The sequence below is a fragment of the Muntiacus reevesi genome, chromosome 3 (genome assembly GCF_963930625.1).
Source record: "Muntiacus reevesi chromosome 3, mMunRee1.1, whole genome shotgun sequence".
NCBI lineage: Eukaryota > Metazoa > Chordata > Mammalia > Artiodactyla > Cervidae > Muntiacus > Muntiacus reevesi.
In genome coordinates, this window is record NC_089251.1 from 268,319,634 (window position 1) to 268,337,311 (window position 17,678).

Genomic DNA, 17,678 nt, shown 5'->3' on the forward strand with positions numbered 1-17,678 from the left:
ACTCATTGGAAAAGACCCTGATGCAGGGAAAGATTGAGGGCAAGAGGAGAAGGGGGTGACAGAGGATGAGATGGTTGGATGGCATCACCAACTCAATGGACATAAGTTTGAGCAAACTCAGGGGGATAGTGAGGGATAGGGAAGCCTGGCGTGGTGCGGTCCATGGGATCACAAACAGTTGGACATGGCTTAGCAACTGAACCATAACAACATACATTGATAACCAGATCAGAGAGTGTTAACAATTTTCCCTTCAAAAATCAAGCATAATGTAGAAGATTTCAGAGGAGAAAGAAAATGTAGTTTTTACCCATATTTTTCCTGTTTTCATTGTTCTTTTTACCTTACTGCTGCTCCAAAACTTATCTTTCCTTTTTTGTTTAGAGGAACTTTCTTTAGCCATTATTTTAGGATAGGTCTACTGGCAACAAATTCTTGCAGTTTTCTTTCACCTAAGGTCTTGATTCCCCCTACATTCCTGAAGGATATATTCACCAGATAGAGGATTCTGGGTTGACAGTTCTTTCTTTTCATTACTTGAAAAATATGATGCCACTTCTTCTAGCCTCTGTGGTTTTTGTCATTTGAATTTTTTCCCATGTAGTGACATCTTCAGTTTTCTCTTGAAGGTTTCAAGAGAAAGATTTAGATTCTAGTAGTTTGACTACAATATATCTTGGTGTAGATTTATTTGGGTTTATCTTCTTTGGAATTTATAAATACCTTCAATGTATAGGTAGATGTGCTTTCTCAAACTTGGAGAATTTTCAAATATTATTTCTTTTTTTTTAATGGGATATAGTTGCTTTATAATGTTGTACAACAAAGTGAATTAACTATATATATACATATATCCACTCCCTCTTGGATCTTCCTCTTGTCCTCAATTCCCACCCATTTGGATCACCGGAGAACACCAAGCTGAAAGCCTTAGGCTATACAGAAGGTTCCTACCAGCTGTCTGTTTTACACAGAGCAGTGCCCATACATCAATCCTAGTCTCCCAGTTTATCCCATTGACTTTCCCCTCTGTGCCCATACATTCATTCTCTATGCCTGCATCTTCATTCCTGGCCTGCAAATAGGTTAACCTGTACCACTTTTGTACATTCCACATATCAGTTCAGTTTCTCAGTTGTGTCTGACTCTTCGTGACCACAAGGACTGCAGCACATCAGGCTTCCCTGTCCATCATCAGTGCTAGGAGCTTGCTCTAACTCATGTCCATTGAGTCGGTGATGCCATCCAACCATCTCATTCTCTGTCGTCCCCTTCTCCTCCTGCCTTCAATCTTTCCCAGAATCAGGGTCTTTTCAAATGCGTCAGTTCTTCTTATCAGGTGGCCAAAGTATTGGAGCTTCATCTTCAGCATCAGGATTCACTGGTTTGATCTCCTTGCAGTCCCAGGGATTCTGAAGAGTCTTTTCCAACACCACAGTTCAAAAGCATCAATTCTTTAGTGCTCAGCTTTCTTTATAGTCCAACTGTCACATCCATACATGACTATTGGAAAAACCGTAGCCTTGACTAGATGGACCTTTGTTGGCAAAGTAATGTCTCTGCTTTTTAATATGCTGTCTAGGTTGGTCATAACTTTCCTTCAAAGGAGCAAGCATCTTTTAATTTCATGGCTACAGTCACCATCTGCAGTGACTTTGGAGCCCAAAGAAATAAAGTCTCTCATTGTTTCCATTGTTTCCCCATCTATTTGCCATGAAGTGATGGGACCAGATGCCATGATCTTAGTTTTTTTGAACGTTGAGTTTTAAGCCAGATTTTTCATTCTCTTCTTTCACTTTCATCAAGTTGCTTTCTGCCATAAGGGTGGTGTTATTTGCGTATCTAAGGTTATTGATATTTTCCCCAGCAGTCTTGATCCCAGCTTGTGCTTCATCTAGCCTGGCAGTTTGCATGATGTACTCTGCATATAATTTAAATAAGCAGAGAGACAATATACAGCCTTGACGTACTCCTTTCCCAATTTGGAACCAGTCTGTTGTTCCATGTCCAGTTCTGTTGCTTCTTTACCTGCATACAGCACAGATATGCGTTAATATATGATTGTTGTTTTTCAGACTTATTTCACTCTGTAAGACAGACTCTGTGTGTCTATCCATGTCTTTACAAATAACCCAATTTATTCCTTTATATAACTGAATAATATTCCATTTTATTTATGTACCATATCTTCTTTAACCATTCATCTGTCAATGGACATTTATGTTGCTTCCGTGTCCTGGCTATTGTAAGTATTGCTGCAGTGAATAATGGGGTGTATGTGTCTTTCTCAATTATGGTTTCCTTAGGGTATATGCACACTAGTGGGATAGCTTGGTCATGTAATAGTCCTATTTTCAGTTTTTTATGGAACTGCCATACTGTTCTACATAATGGCTGTGTCAATTTACATTCCCACCAACAGGGCAAGAGTTACCCTCTCCATCTTTATTGTTTGTTAATTTTTTGAGGAAGATCATTTTGACTGGTGTGATGTCATACCTCATTGTAGTTTTGATGTTCATTTCTTTAATAATGAGCAGGGCTGAGCATCTTTTCATGTGTTTGTTGGCCGTTTGTATGCCTTCTTTGGAGAGATGTCTGTTTAGGTCTTCTGCTCATTTTTTGATTTTTTTTTTTTTTTATATTGAGCTGCTTGTGCTATTTGTATGTTTTGCAGATTAATTCCTTTGCAGTTGCCTCATTTGCAAAAATTTTCTCCCATCTGAGGGTTGTCTTTTTGTCTCATTTATGGTGTTCTTTGCTGTGCAAAAAGTTTAAATTTAATTAGGTCCTATTTGTTTATTTCTGTTTTTATTTTTTTACTCTAGGAAAGTGAAGTGAAAGTGTTAGTCACTCAGTCATGTCTGACTTTTTGCGACCCCATGAACTGTAGCCCACCAAGATCCTCTGTCCATGCAGTTCTCCAGGCAAGAATACTGGAATGAATTTCCATTCCTTTTCCAAGGGATCTTCCCAATCCAGGGATCGAACCCAGGTCTCCTGCATTGCAGGCAGATTCGTTACCATCTGAGCCAGAATACTGATGGTGTATTACTCTAGTAGTTAGGTAAAAATGATCTTTCTGTGGTTTATGCCAATGAATGTTCTTCCTATGTTTTCCTATAAGAGTTTTTAGTGTCTGATCTTACATTTAGGTCTTCATTCTACTTTGAATTTATTTTTGTGTCTAGTGTTGTGTAGTGGTCTAATTTCATTCTTTAACATGTATCTGTCAGTTTTCTCAGCATCATTTATTGAAGCGACTGTTTTTTCCATTGTATATTCTTGCCTTTTTTGTCATGGATTAGGTGACCATAAGTGTGTAGATTTATCTTTGGGCTTCCTATGCTGTCCCATTGATCTATATTTCTGCTTTTGTGCCAGTTCCATACTCTCTTGATATTTGTAGATTCCTTTGGGTAGTATTACTATTTTCACAATATTGATTCTTCCAATCCAAAAACATTTTTTGTCATCTTTGATTTCTTTCATCCGTGTCTTATAGTTTTCTGAGTACAGGTGTTTTATCTCCTTAGATAGGTTTATTATAGATGTTTTATTCCTTTTGATATGGTGGTAAATGGGCTCATTTCCTTAAATTTTTTATGATCTTTCATTTTTACTCTATAGGAATGGAGGAGAATTCTATGCATTACTTTTGTATCATGCAACCTTATCAAATTCATTGATTAGATCTAGTAGTTTTCTGGCATCCTCTTTATGATTTCCTGTGTATAATATCATATAATCTGTAAATAGTGACAGATTACATCTTTTTTTCCAGTTTGGATTCCTTTTTACTTTTTTATTTGATGGCCATGGCTAGGACTTCTAAAACTACATTGAATAGTAGTGGTGAGGCTGGTCATACGTGTTTTATCCCTTGTCTTATTGGGAATGCTATCAGTTTTTCACCACTGAGAAAGATGTTTGCTGTGGATTTGTCATATATGACCCTTATTATATGGAGGCAGATTTTTCCTATGCCCACTTTCTGGAGTTTTAAATATATATATATATATATATATATATATAACAAATGAGTCTTGAATTTTGTCAAAAGCTTTTTCTGCATCTATTGAGATTATCGTATGGTTTTTATTCTTCAATTTGTTACTGTGGTGTATGTCATTGATTGATTTGCATATATTGAAGAATGCTTGTATCCCTGGAATAAATCCCACTTTACCATGGTGTATGATCCTTTCACTGTGTTGTTGGATTCTGTTTGCTAGTACTTTGTTAAGAATTTTTGCATCTATCTTCATTGGTGAAATTGACTTGTAATTTTCTTTTTTGTGATATCTTTGTCTGGTTTTGTTAACACAGTGATGGTGGCCTTGTAAAATGAGCTTGAGAGTATTCCTTCCTCTACAATTTTTTTGAAGAGTTAGAGAAGGATGAGTGTTTGCTCTTCTCTAAATGCTTGACAGAATTTGCCTGTGAAGCCATCATGTCCTGGATTTTCATTTTTTGGAAGATTTTTCATCATAGTTTTAATTTCATTACTTGTAGTTAATCTGTTCATATTTTCTATTTCCTTTGGTTCAGTCTTGGAAGGTTGTGCTTGTCCATTTTTTCTAGGTTATCCATCTTATTGGCATATAGTTGCTTGTAGTAGTCTTAAATGATAATTTGTATTTCTGTGGTGTCAGTTGTAATTTCTCCTTTTTCATTTCTAATTTTATTGATTTGAATATTCCCCTTTTTTCTTGATGAGTCTGGCTAAAAGTTTATCAATATTGTTTTTGTTCCCACAGAACCAGCTTTTTGTTTCCTTGATTTTTGCTATTGTTTTCTTCATTTGTATTTCGTGTATTTTTCTCTGATCTTTATGATTTATTTCCTTCCAAAGCAAAACTTTGGGTTTTGCTTGTTCTTCTTTCTCTAGTTGCTTCATGTATAAGGATAAATTGTTTATTTGAGATTTTCCTTGTTTCTTGAGGTAGGATTACATTGTTACAAACTTCTCTCTTAAGACTGCTTTTGCTGCATCCCAAACACTGGGCTGGAGGAAGCCCAAGCTGGAATCAAGATTGCCAGGAGAAATATCAATAACCTCAGATATGCAGATGACACCACCTTTATGGCAGAAAGGGAAGAAGAACTAAAGAGCCTCTTGATGAAAGTGAAAGAGGAGAGTGAAAAAGTTGACTTAAAGCTCAACATTCAGAAAACTAAGATCATGGCATCTGGTCCCATCACTCAATGGCAAATAGATGGGGAAACAGTGGAAACAGTGGCTGACTTTATTTTTCTGGGCTCCAAAATCACTGCAGATGGTGATTGCAGCCATGAAATTAAAAGGTGCTTACTCCTCAGAAGGAAAGTTATGACCAACCTAGACAGCATATTAAAAAGCAGAGACATTATTATTGTCACCAAAGGTCCATCTAGTCAATGCTATGGTTTTTCCGGTGGTCATGTATGGATGTGAGAGTTGGACTATAAAGAAAGCTGAGTGTCGAAGAATTGATGCTTTTGAACTGTGGTGTTGGAGAAGACTCTTGAGAGTCCTTAGGACTGCAAGAAGATCCAACTAGTCCGTCCTAAAGGAGATCAGTCCTGGGTGTTCATTGGAAGGACTGATGTTGAAGCTGAAACTTCAGTACTTTGGCCATCTGATGCGAAGAGCTGACCCATTTGAAAAGACCCTGATGCTGGGAAAGATTGAAGGCAAGCGGAGAAGGGGACGACAGAGGATGAGATTTTTGGATGTCATCACCAACTCAATGGACATGGGTTCGGGTAAACTCCAGGAGTTGGTGATGGACAGGGAGGCCTGGCGTGCTGTGGTTCATTAGGTTGCAAAGAGTTGGATACGACTGAGCGACTGAACTGAACTGAACTGGACTGATAGGTTTGGGGCCATCATGTTTTCACTGTCACTTTTTGATAGATTTTTAAAATTTCCTCTTTGATTTCTTCAGTGATCTCTTGGTTATTTAATAGCATGTTGTTTAGCTTCCATGTGTTTATGTTTTTTTTTTTTTTTTCAAGTTTTTGTTTTTCCTGTGGCTGATTTCTAATCTCATAGCATTGTTGTTGGAAAAGGTGGTGCTTGATATGATTTTGGTTTTCTAAAATTTGCCATTGCTTGATTTGTGGCTCAGACTGTGATCTATCCTGGAGAATGTTCCATGTGCTGTTGGGAAGAAAATGTATTCTACTGCTTTCTGATGTAATGTCTTATAAGTATCAGTTAGGTCTATCTGGTCTCGTGTGTCATTTAAACCTGTATTTCCTTATTTATTTTCTGTCTGGATGATCTATCCATTGGTATAAATGGGGTGTTACAGTCCCTCACTATTATCATGTTACTGTCAATTTCCCCTTTTATAGCTATTATCATTTGCCTTATGTATTAAAGCGCTCTTATGTTGGGTGTGTAAATATTTGTAATTGTTATATCTTCTTTTTGGATTGATCCCTTGATCATTACTCTCTTTTAATGGTCTTTATTTTAAAGTCTCATTTATCTGATATGAGTATTACTACTCCAGCTTTCTTTTTATTTCCATAGAATCTTTTTCTATACCCTCGCTTTCAGTTTGTATGTGTCTCTGTGTTTTGTATACATTCTGCCTGTTTGTTTCTTTTGGTTGGAACATTTAATCCATTTACATTTAAGGTAATTTTGTGTATTTTTCATTTTATTTATAGTGTTGTTTATCACTGTTTGCTTTTTAGTTTTTCTAGGTCCTTGTTAAAATTTCTTATATTTTTTGCATCTGTGCCTCCATTCAATTTCTGGTATTTTGGATCATTTATACTATCATTATTCTGAATATTTTTTCAGATAGGTTGCCTATCTTCTCTTCACTTATTTGTTTTTATAGGTGTTTACCTTGATCCGTTTTCTGTGACATATTTTTTGCTGTCTCATTTTTCTTGATGGGTGAGGCTGTGCTTCTGTCTTGCAGGTTGTTTTGTCTGAAGTGTCCAACACTGGAACTTGCAAGCAGGTGGGTGGAGTCAGGCCTTGGTGCCTACATGAGGCTCTCCAGGGGATCTCACGCTGATAAATATTCACTGGGACATGAAGCTCTCTGTTAGTCCAACAGTCTGTACTTGGTGATCCCAGCATGGAACTGCAGACCTGACCCATGGCATGGTTACAAAGAGAACTATTCCCAGAAGTTTAATTTTGTGTGGGAATTGGTTTTCATCCAGATTTACTGGATGAAAAACCAGTTCTCTACTCCTTGTGTAGACATCTCTGTATGGCCCAGAAAGGAACTTTAGAGTGAAATACATATCAAGAACACCTATGTGGTGCTCTAAACTCTTATCTATTTCCATTTTATGTGATATTTTCCCCTTCTGAGTTAGTACTCTATTTTGTGTGCCAGTATATTTAGCAAGAGACCAGGAGCAAAAAGATGTGAGTTCCACTTAAGTAGCTTTGAACCTCTGGTGCTACCTTTTTTTTTTTTTTTCAAGCGCCTCCAGCATTAGGAGGTGAGGTGATATCCCTAAACTCTTGATTCTTACTACAGAGCAATTTGGCTTCTTAATGGCAGGAAACTGTGATTCCCTGCATCTCTCTGCTCCTCTTCCTCTCTAACTATTTCTGCTCTGTGACTCCTTCATACTCATTTCATTGAGTCTTTCCCAGGCACTGGAACTTAATCAGTAGGTCATTTCTAATCCATGGACCTTGTTTTTCCTCTTTCTATTCCCCTCCTTCCCTACCACATGTTTTCTGTTTATTAAGTGGTTTTTCCTGAGAATTAACCTAGGTCACACTCTATGCCCTGTGCTTCCTCACTGGTCTCAGCTTCTTGCTCTGTCAGTAGTGATGGCGGCAGCTCCCTTCTCTGACTTTGCCTTGCGTGCTGCTCTTCTGCCAAGACCGTCTGTGTCAGACCATAGAAAGTGTAGATGGAGTGCCTACCTTCTTCTCAAAGCAGTTTCAGTTTTACAAGTTTTCTGACAGCTTTATATGCAGTATGTTTTAGGAAAACAAATACACTTCTCTTTTTTATTTAAGATTTTAATAAAACAGGGTTTGATTCTGATGAGCAAGTTTGTGTGTGTGTGTGTGAGCATTTATGTGTATGTATACCTATACAAATCTACATTATATATACAATTTTTTTACTACCATTTAAAATAAAAAGATGTTTCTTAATAAAATTTCAAAGTGTCTTGCCATTAAAAAACAATTTCCTGGTACCTCCTCTTGTCAGCGTCCTTGCCTCTGTGGTGAGCTACAGTTTACCCACACCTTCCCAGTAGCCCTATAATACCTCTAAGTAGTTTTTGGACCCACTCTTTCAGACCAACCTCTTGTGTGTTCCTCTCACCAGTGTCTGTTTCTGGAGCTGGTCCAGATCACACGTGTCCATGGAGACCAGCAGGGCATAAACCTTCATTAACATACCCACAGAGGTTGGTGTGAGTGGAGGGAGCCTTGGAGGGGGATGGTTCTCAGCCCAGCTGGACCCTTGGCTAGAGGAGGCCTTTCTGGAGTGGTACTTGGGCTGCCAGAACCCATGAAGCCAGAGGAGGCTTTACAGGACCCACATGGCTAGAAGAGGCCTTGCCAGCCTTTATTTCTTCAAATGCTTTTTCAGCTACATACTTCTCATACTTTCAGTACTTCTCATTTCCTTCTGGAATTTTGGTTACATGAAGATTATATCTTTTGTTATAGACCCATAGGTCTGAGGGTCTGTTAATTTTTTCTCTGTTGTTTGTATTAGATAATTTCTACTGTTCTAACTCCCAGTTCAGTGGTTCTTTTCTGTTTCCTCCACTTTGCTATTGAACCCATCTACTGAATTTTTTTTCCCCCACAGATCATAAACTTGTATTTAACTACATAGCCATGAAGTGCATAAAAAGAAACTAAGAAATAATGAGCAAATTTGACAAGTCCACAATCACAGTTATCTACTGAATTTTTAAATTTTGCTATTGTGCTTTTTAGTTCCATTTGTCTCTTCTTTGTTGAGGTTTTCTATTTCTTTGTTTAGATTTTCTATTTTTTCATTTGTTCCAATTGTGTCTGTTATTGCCTATTGAAATATTTTCATTTTGCATTTTGGTTGTCTTAAAAATCATTGTCAGATAATTTCAACATCCCTGTCATCTTGGTTCAGTTCAGTTCGGTTCAGTTGCTCAGTCATGTCTGACTCTTTAGGACCCCACGGACTGCAGCACACCAGGCAGCCCTGTTCATCATCTTGGTATTATCTATTTTCTTTCAAGTTGATATTTTCTTGGTTGTTACTGTGACAGGTAATGTTGACAGAAACTTGCTCATTTGAGTATTATGAAGCTCCAATTCCTATTTAAACCTTCTATTTAGCTGGTTTCCTCTGATAGCACTTCAGTAGAAGGGCAAGCACTACCTCATTCCTGCCAGATAAGATTAGAAATCCAAGTTCCCCAGTAGGCCTATGTCAATATCAAGGTAGGGAAGGATTCCCTGCTATTTCTGGATGGTGGTGTGGGAGCTCCCTACTGAGCCCCTGCTGATACCTTCTTAGCTGGGAGAGATTAGGCCACCTCATTACTGCTCTGCATGTGGCCTCCAGGGACACAGTTGTGAGGTGGCCTCATTATTGCAGTGGTGAAAGTTCTGACTCTCCACTTGGCCTCCTCTGACACCTCAACAACAAGGGCAAAGAGTTTCCCTTATTGCAAGTTGGGACTGAAGTTCAGGTTCCCCATTCTTGGTCTCCACCTACACGAGAGGGCAGGCATATGGAGGAGGTGGGACTTCTAGTACCCAGGACAGATGAATGTGCCATCTCCCTATGTGCTTTCTTAGACGCCACTCCAGTGGGGATGGGAGACTGGTCTGCTTATTATAGCCTGGTAAGGGTGGGAGTTTAGGTTTACCACTTGGCCTTTGCTGTCTCATTGAATGTGGGTTTGCAGTGTTTGGCTGCAGTAGCTATTGTCTAAAAGTTTTCTAACCTACTAGGCTGCTGCATTCATGTTTCTTTGGCTAGAGAGGACAGGCTTTTCTTAGGGCTTTTTTGGTCTACATCTGTTGGTGTTTCTAGGTGGCTGACTTCTTTAGCATCTTGTCTGGGATATATGAGACATGATAAAAATCCAAGGACACAGTCTCACTGCTGTGTCATTTCTTGGGTCCCTAACTAACTTGTCTGCCTTCTTCTGCCCACCTTTCAGAGTCTTCTTACTGAGATAACAACTTCTTAGCAAATTGTTTTATATAAAATGTCAGATTTTTATTTGTACTTCATAGGAAGAAGAGGGAAAAATAGTTCTACTCTGTGTTCCTGAAATCACAAATCCTCAGATGTAACTTTTTAGTGTTGACAATATGTTTTCATGCTGGCCTGAATGATTCAGGAGAGAAGGAATAGAATTGTAACAAAGCAGTCTAAGCAGGTGAGAGTGGGAGGTCTCCCATGTACCTGGTAAGGCTGCAGGCAGGCATGTCCTTGGAAGGCTGCACGTCCTTGGAAGGCTGGGTACTTTATTCTAATTGCTTCATTTTGTCAGTGTGGGGCTTTTTCTCTTGGAGATATTCCTTGCCCTTGCTGTACTCTTCTCTGACTCTCAGTGTCTGGCTCTGGCTCAGGCTCTGCAGTCAGCAACTTTCTGCTGAGTTGGCCAATAGGAGAGTCTACTGGGGGGTTGGGGAAGGGAGGAAGGGACAGGCCAGCACTTTACTTTGTGCCAGCCTGCTTTAGGAGCCATCTCTTCTGGAGCTCCAGCTCCTACCAGAAAGTCTGGAGCCTCCCCTCCATAGTTTCTACATTCATCTTCTCCCTCTGTTCCTCAGCCATGGTGGTGGAGGTCTCCTGCGGTGCTAATCTCTGGCCTCTGGTGAGCTTTTCAGTATGTCCACCTCCTATGTAACCAGCTTCTGTGCTTATGTACACAGAACAGCCTTACTTATTGGATCCTGGCTAACTCCCTCAGTGAAGAAAGGATGAAGCAGTCAATGGCTGAGACTAGAAAGACGGGAAGGTATATATGGGTTTAAGGAGGGAGATGGAGGAGAACAGGAGTGAAAATTGCCTTGGGAGATGCACCAGGATTGCTGGGCAGTGCTGAGCCCATTCAGAATCCTGCATGTGGCGGTCAGATGAGACCAACAGCAGGGCCCAGGGTTCTCTGGCCACATTCAGCCATCTAAGTGGTGGCTTAGGGTGGATGAGCCAGGTCTGAGGTCTTGCCATGGGTGGCAGATAGACTCTGGGATGGCCTCCACAATCCCCACTGCCTGGTGTTCACACTCTTGTGTGATGATCCCTTGCCCCTGAGTGAGTGTGGGACCTGTAACTGGATTCCAAACAATAGAATATGGCAGAGGTGATGGATGGGCTGTTACTCCATGGCTGTAGGAAGCCTGTGGGAAGTAAGTGTGGCCTCCCGTCGACAGCCAGCAAGAAGCTAGGTCCTCAGTCTTACAGCTACCAGGAAGTGAATTCTGCCAACACGGAGTGATCTTGGAAGCTGATTCCCAACCGAATGACTCTTGAGTTTCAAAACAGAAGATTGAACTAAGCCTTGCCCCTGACTCACTGAAACTCTGAGATTATAAATGTGTATTGCTTTAAGCTACTATTATTGTGGTAATTTATTAGGCAGTAATAGAAAACTCATATAACAGGTGAGCTTCACAGAATACAGAGAAAGCAAGTAAAAGGAGGGTGTTTGCTGGACCACAAAATCTCAGTTGGGAAAGGGGAGTGAGAACATGGTGGTTTTGGCTGATGTGGGAGCAGGTAAGCTTCCTTCTGGTGAGGCACTCAAGTAGCTGAGAGTCCAGGAAGTGGATGGTTAAGCCAAAAAATGGCAGCAAGTGTAGTAGTGGAGGGGGGTGGTGGAAGAGAGTGAGAAAAAGAGTGATGACAAGCTAGGTCTCAGATCTTCAAAAAATGGAGGGACATGCCAGGAAGACAATAGCCAATGAGGTAAGGGTGGAGGGTGTGTTGCAATGGCACCTGGAGTGTGTTAGGGAGGAAAGAAGGCAGTGGAGAGCTAAGAGGATAATTCTCTGAAGGGGAGAGAGTGAGACCCAGTGCGTGATGAAATGCAGGCCCCCTTGTTCAAAAAATGGGAAAAAATGCCATTAATAGTATTAAAATATAAGGATTTTCTTTTCTTCCATAGTCTGTCAGCTTGTCATGGTGTTTTAAATTGCTATTTGGTATTATGATTCTAAGAAAAGAAAAATTAAAAAAGTAAATTATTAGCATAAATTGCATTGTTCATCTTTATATTGTGCAGCATCAGTTTAAAACACAAATGTGAGAGTATTTAACTTGTAGAGGGAATCACAGAAGTTGCATAATTTGTGTTTCCTGACTTAAATGTGCGTATGGAGTTTGTTTTTACCAGACAAGGAAACATCGCATCAAACTATAATATTTTAATTTTGCTTTTTGATACAAGTACATTCTATCAACACTCTCTGCCTTCTGCTTACTGATGAGTTAGCCATCTTTTCAATGTAAGTGGTGGGTGAAAGCAGGGAAATCATAGCAATAAGAAAATATTAAAACTTCCATGGTCATTTGGGTTTCTTCAAAAGCTGTTGCCTTTCTGTACTTGTAAATTTTTGTTCCACCAGAATGTATGGACTCTTGGGCTGTCAGCACTCCACTTACTCAGTTGTAGACAAAATACACTTACCTTATACTTGCTTGGAACTCATACACATCCTGGGTCCTCCAGAATTTGTGATCACAGGGCATTGCAAGCCTCTGTGAATTGAGTGACAAGGAGTGGTGGACCCATGAATTGCTCTCATTCCACCTGCAGGTGAGTACATTGCTTCCCAGTGCTGCAAATCCTACTCAACAATAGCTCACAGTGATTTTGGCTTCAGAGTGTCTATTAAAAATATGCATAATTTGAGAGCTGCAAGTTAAGTTTTATTGGGAGCAGAAGGAGAACTATAGCACGGGAGACAGCAACTCAGAGAGCTTTGAGAGACTGCTCCAAAGAGGCAGTCAGGGAAGGTCAATATGTAAGGTTTTGGTAAAGGGAGAATTCACTTCCTCAAGGGGAGTGTGTGCACCAGTGTTTTCTGGCCCTCTGTCAGACAAGGGAGGTGGGCACTCTGCTCTTTTCCCTCAGGAAGCCCTGCAGGCCCCCAGGAGTGTCCCTGATCATTGCTCACAGTGAACTTACTCTGTGTTAAAAACTTCCTGGGTACCAAGGCATGAGTCGAGAACTTTAGGAGTCTTTGTCTCTCTTGAGCCCCTTTACGGCCTACTGAGGTTGATGCCATTAAGCTCCATTTAGTAGAGAAGGAAATGGTGACCCACTCCAGTATTCTTGCCTGGAGAATCCCATGGATAGAAGTGCCTGGCAGGCTACTCATGGGGTCGCAAGAGTCGGACACGACTTAGTGACTAAACCACCCCCACCTCCAAGTGCTTACTTTACCAAAGGTTTCTGCTAGTCCCAAGTGTAAGGTGAGTGCAGAGAAAAGAGAGCAAGTGAGCCAGGCAGTCAGGCAAGAAAACGGAAGTTTATTAGAGGGAGAAGAGCGGGTGACTGGCCCTTAAGGAGAACCAGCGTTCTCCCTTTTGACGGAGACCTTCTTATACCCCACCAATGAAAAATTCTCTGAAGGGATGGTCACATAGCCGGAGGTCTGGAATCTGGTGGTCTTGAAGCTTTGAGAAGATAGGAGCCAGTGAGATAACAGCATGCCATTTGGGCAATTTGGTCGGTCTCACAGATCACTGTGATTTATTCTTTGTTTGCAAGGTCGACATAACGAGCCATCTTATCAATGAGACCCCATGTGGGCCCTATCAACAAGGAGCTGATGTTCCCTGTGAAGGGATTTAGTGATTTTCTAGATATGAAGAGATACAAGAATTGGGATCATGAAATCAGTTCCTGAAACTATCTAATTATCTAAATACCTATTCTACCAGATCCCCTGGATCACAGAGTGCCTCACTCCACCCTGAACTCTCTCAGGGGGTGTTGAAGGTCAACAGCTACAACAGCACAGGGTTCAATCTCTGCAGAGGCAGGTGACAAATGCCTTGTTGTTCAGTTGCTGGCAAATGTTCTTGGCAAGTGCCAGTTTGTAGTTGACAAGAGCAAGCTTTGATAGCAAACCATTCTGCTGCCAACCACAGGTAATTGTGGGGTTGTGGGATGCTGCCCACTATTATATAAACAAGTAAAATGATAAAAGATTAAAACATAATCCCCAAAGCAAGACACCATAACCTTGCAAGTATAGTGATTTTTCTCATTTTTGTAGGAGGTATTATTAATTCCAGATGTGTGCAGCAGTAAGCAGCAGTGTGCAGCAAGCAGCAGCAAGCAGTAGCTGGAAGCAGGGTCTTAGTTTCCCAGACTGGGAGTCCTTACCACTGGACCACAGGAGCCAGCAGTTAGGGCTAAGGTGCCTAGTCTCGCCTGCCCAGTCAAGAACTAATTCAGGTGAGGAGGCAGAGAATAAAGAGTAAAGTAAAAAGTTTATTGAAAAGAAAAGTACTTGAAGAAATGGGCATGGGCAAACTCAAGAGAGAGAGTCACACCTTTGGGAAATTTGAATCCTTTATATACAGGCAGTTCTCTGGGTCTTTGTCTTTGCTCAGGCCAATCACCTTGCTTTGTTCCCCCTGGTTAATTTGTCTAAGGACTCCCCCCTGGGGTGCGCATGCAAACCCTAGCCAAGGTGGGTCAAAGTGAAGGTTTCTGGGAGGAGCAAGACTCATGATGGCCTGGAATTAATCCTCTGACTTTTGACTACAAGGAGCCATTTACCTGTATAGTGTCTCCATTATCAGACAGGGTTGTTTCTTTTCTTTGTCTTTGCCATGATTATTCCCTTGAGGTAGGAGAAAAAGACTGGCTATTTACCCTGTTTCTTCTGCTGGCTGTAACTTCGGGGACTGAAGACCATCTATCTCTTATCTCAAGAAATGCAGAGGAGGCTGGCTGATTGTAAATTCCTCAACTGAAGCCCACCTATCTCTTATCTCAAGAATGCAAGCAGAAGGGTGTTTTCTTATTGCGAGAGTATTAATTTGCTAGATGCAAAAATTGTTAAAGTCCCATTCTAGATAAAGACAAAGTAGAAAGCCATAATCATCTGTATCTCTACCACACAGAAGTAGCCATACTTTGGGGGCTATGACCTTCTGGTCTTCTGTTCTATGTATATTCTAGGTGTTACCAAGTCCAAGCTCCCTCTGCTTGCCACATGATGGGCCAATAAATACGAGCAAGATGTTGAGACAAGGAATACACTTTATTCAGGGAGCCAGCTGACTGGGAAGAAGGCAGGCTCATGCCTCAAAATAGCCAATTTGTCGGGGTCTGGGTGCCAGGTGCTTTTGTAAAGTCAGAGAGAAAGAAGCAATGAGGAAATAAAGTTGAAAGGCAGAATAAAGAAGGAAAGGCAGTGGGAAAGTAAAGTGAAAGGGTATTCAATCTTACAAAACATCTCCAGGGGGGAGGAAGGGGTGTATTAATCTCCTATTCACAGGTGGGCAGGGACAGATTGTCTCTCATGAGCTGAACAAAGGCACTTTAGTTTACAGTCAGGCAGAGTTCTTTGAGGCAAGTCATTATGTATGATTATAGTAGCAAAAGCAATGAAAAGCAAGTCAAAGAAAATTTCCAACATGGAGTCAGAATTGGTTTCCTCTCTGCAACATATTTATTGCAAGAGATATATCCCATTGTACCAGTGTTTACCACATTTTAAACATTTCCCATTATTAATATCTTTAGAGGATGTTTATATTTGAATACTGTTTTATACTGTGAAAGTATCACAGTTTACCCTAATTAATACTCTGTTGTTGAATAGTTAGGTCACTGCTAGCTTGAAATATGCTAAAATATTCATCCTTGGAGATGAGGATACTTTGGAATATAATATTAGATATTAGAATGCTGAAACATGATAAAGTCCTTGTTATAAGAGGTCTTTCTATTATACCATTCAGTAGTATAAATTCCTCAAGGTGCAAATGATACTCCCAGTTTGCTTTTTATCAACAGTAGTTTCTTTCTGTTTGACCCCAGTGAGAAGAGCGGCCGCAGAAACATGCACCTAGAGAACAAAGACGGCAGGCTGACCTCTGGCATGCTGGAGATGGAGCTGCATCAAACATCTGCTTCCACAAGCACTGGCTTGGGAGGGTCAGGACTGGTGGAACTCAATACCACCAACCACCGGCCACAGCAAGGAATTGGCAAGGCAGATTCCCTGAGCCCCTACCACAGTGGGGCTGTTGGGCAGAGCTGCTGGGCTCCTGTGGACCAGGATTTTGGCTCATTCCTCAAGGAGCGGAGGTGAGTTTAAAACAGTTTTATCTTATAAATGTGGAATTCACAAATACTGGATTTCCATGAGCATAGTTCCCTTACATTTTTTTGTGGGAAAAATTTCCAGATATTCTGCAAGATTCTTTCCAGCACTAGATCACTTTCCTGGCTTGTTTTGAATGAATGCTGTTTCTAAAATGTGGCTAATGTAAATCCAAAAGGTAATAAAGATAGAAATCAGATTGACTACATCAACTGTGTACAAACTGATTAGTAGGTATTTTCTTAGAGCTATTAAAATTAGGATATAGATCCACAGGAAAGAAGAGTGTGTTAGTTATCTAGTGTAAGATAACGTGTTAGTCACTCAGTCGTGTCTGATTCTTTGCAACCCCATGAACTATAACCCGCCAGGCTCCTCTGCCCCTGGAATTCTCCAGGCAAGAATACTGGAGTGGGTTGCCATTCCCTTCTCCTGGGGACGTCCCTGACCCAGGGATCAAACCCGGGTCTACGAATTCCAAAATTCAGCATGTTAAAACAACACATGTTTATTTCGTTACAGTTTTGTGAGTCAGAAATCTGAGCATTGCTTAACTGGATCCTCTGCCTAAGGGTCTTTCACAGGCTGAGAACAAGTTGTCAGCAGAGGCTGACCGTTGTTCAAGTGGGTAGGGTCTGCTTCCAAACTCATCATTGTTGGCTGGACTTGGTTCTTCCTGGGCAGATGGTCTAAGGTCCTCAGTTGCTTGCCAGGTGGCCTGCTTCATCAAGGCAAGCATGGAGACAGCCCTTTGTAACCTAGTCATAGAAGTAACTCCCCATCACTCTTGCTGTGTTCTGTTCGTTAGGATGAGTCACTAGGTTATGCCCACAATGTAGGGGATGGGATCACATATGGGCGTGAATACCTGGAGTAGATCATTGAGGGCATGGCAGACAAAGGCTGCCTGTCACAAAAGTGGATGAATCTGCCTGCCAACACAGAAGACACAAGAGACATGGGTTTGATCCCTGGGTCAGGAAGATCCCCTGAGATAAGAAATGGCAACCCACTCCAGTACTCTTTTCTGGATAATTCCATGGACAGAGGAGCCTGGTGGGCTACAGTCCATGGGACTGCAGGCAGTTGGACACAACTGCACATGCACACACAAACACACACATTTTTAGTTTAGTTTAATAAAGGAAATTCCATACTCTTCTCCATAATGGCTTCATCATTTTATATTCCCATCAACAGTGTATGAGGGTTCCCCTTTCTCCACATCCTTACCAACAATTGGTAGTTGTAGAATTTTGATGATAGCCTTTCTGATAGGCCTGAGATGATATCTCATTTTGTGGTTTTGATTTGCATTTCCCTGATGATGAGTGATGTTGAGCATCTTTTCACATGTCTGTTGGGCATCTGTATGTCTTCTTTGGAAATT

The 17,678-nt window shown here is 40.8% G+C and overlaps 1 protein-coding gene across 4 annotated transcripts in view; it reads left to right on the top strand.

Annotated features, from left to right (window-relative positions):
- OCA2 (OCA2 melanosomal transmembrane protein) overlaps window positions 1-17,678 on the top strand; it is a 267,404-nt gene that overhangs the window by 29,507 nt on the left and 220,219 nt on the right. For all 4 annotated transcript variants that reach the window (XM_065927959.1, XM_065927962.1, XM_065927960.1 and 1 more), the window contains exon 2: window positions 16,003-16,272. In XM_065927959.1, the coding sequence (XP_065784031.1) occupies window positions 16,025-16,272 (248 nt within the window). In that variant the 5' untranslated portion in view covers window positions 16,003-16,024. The remainder of the gene's footprint in view (window positions 1-16,002; window positions 16,273-17,678) is intronic.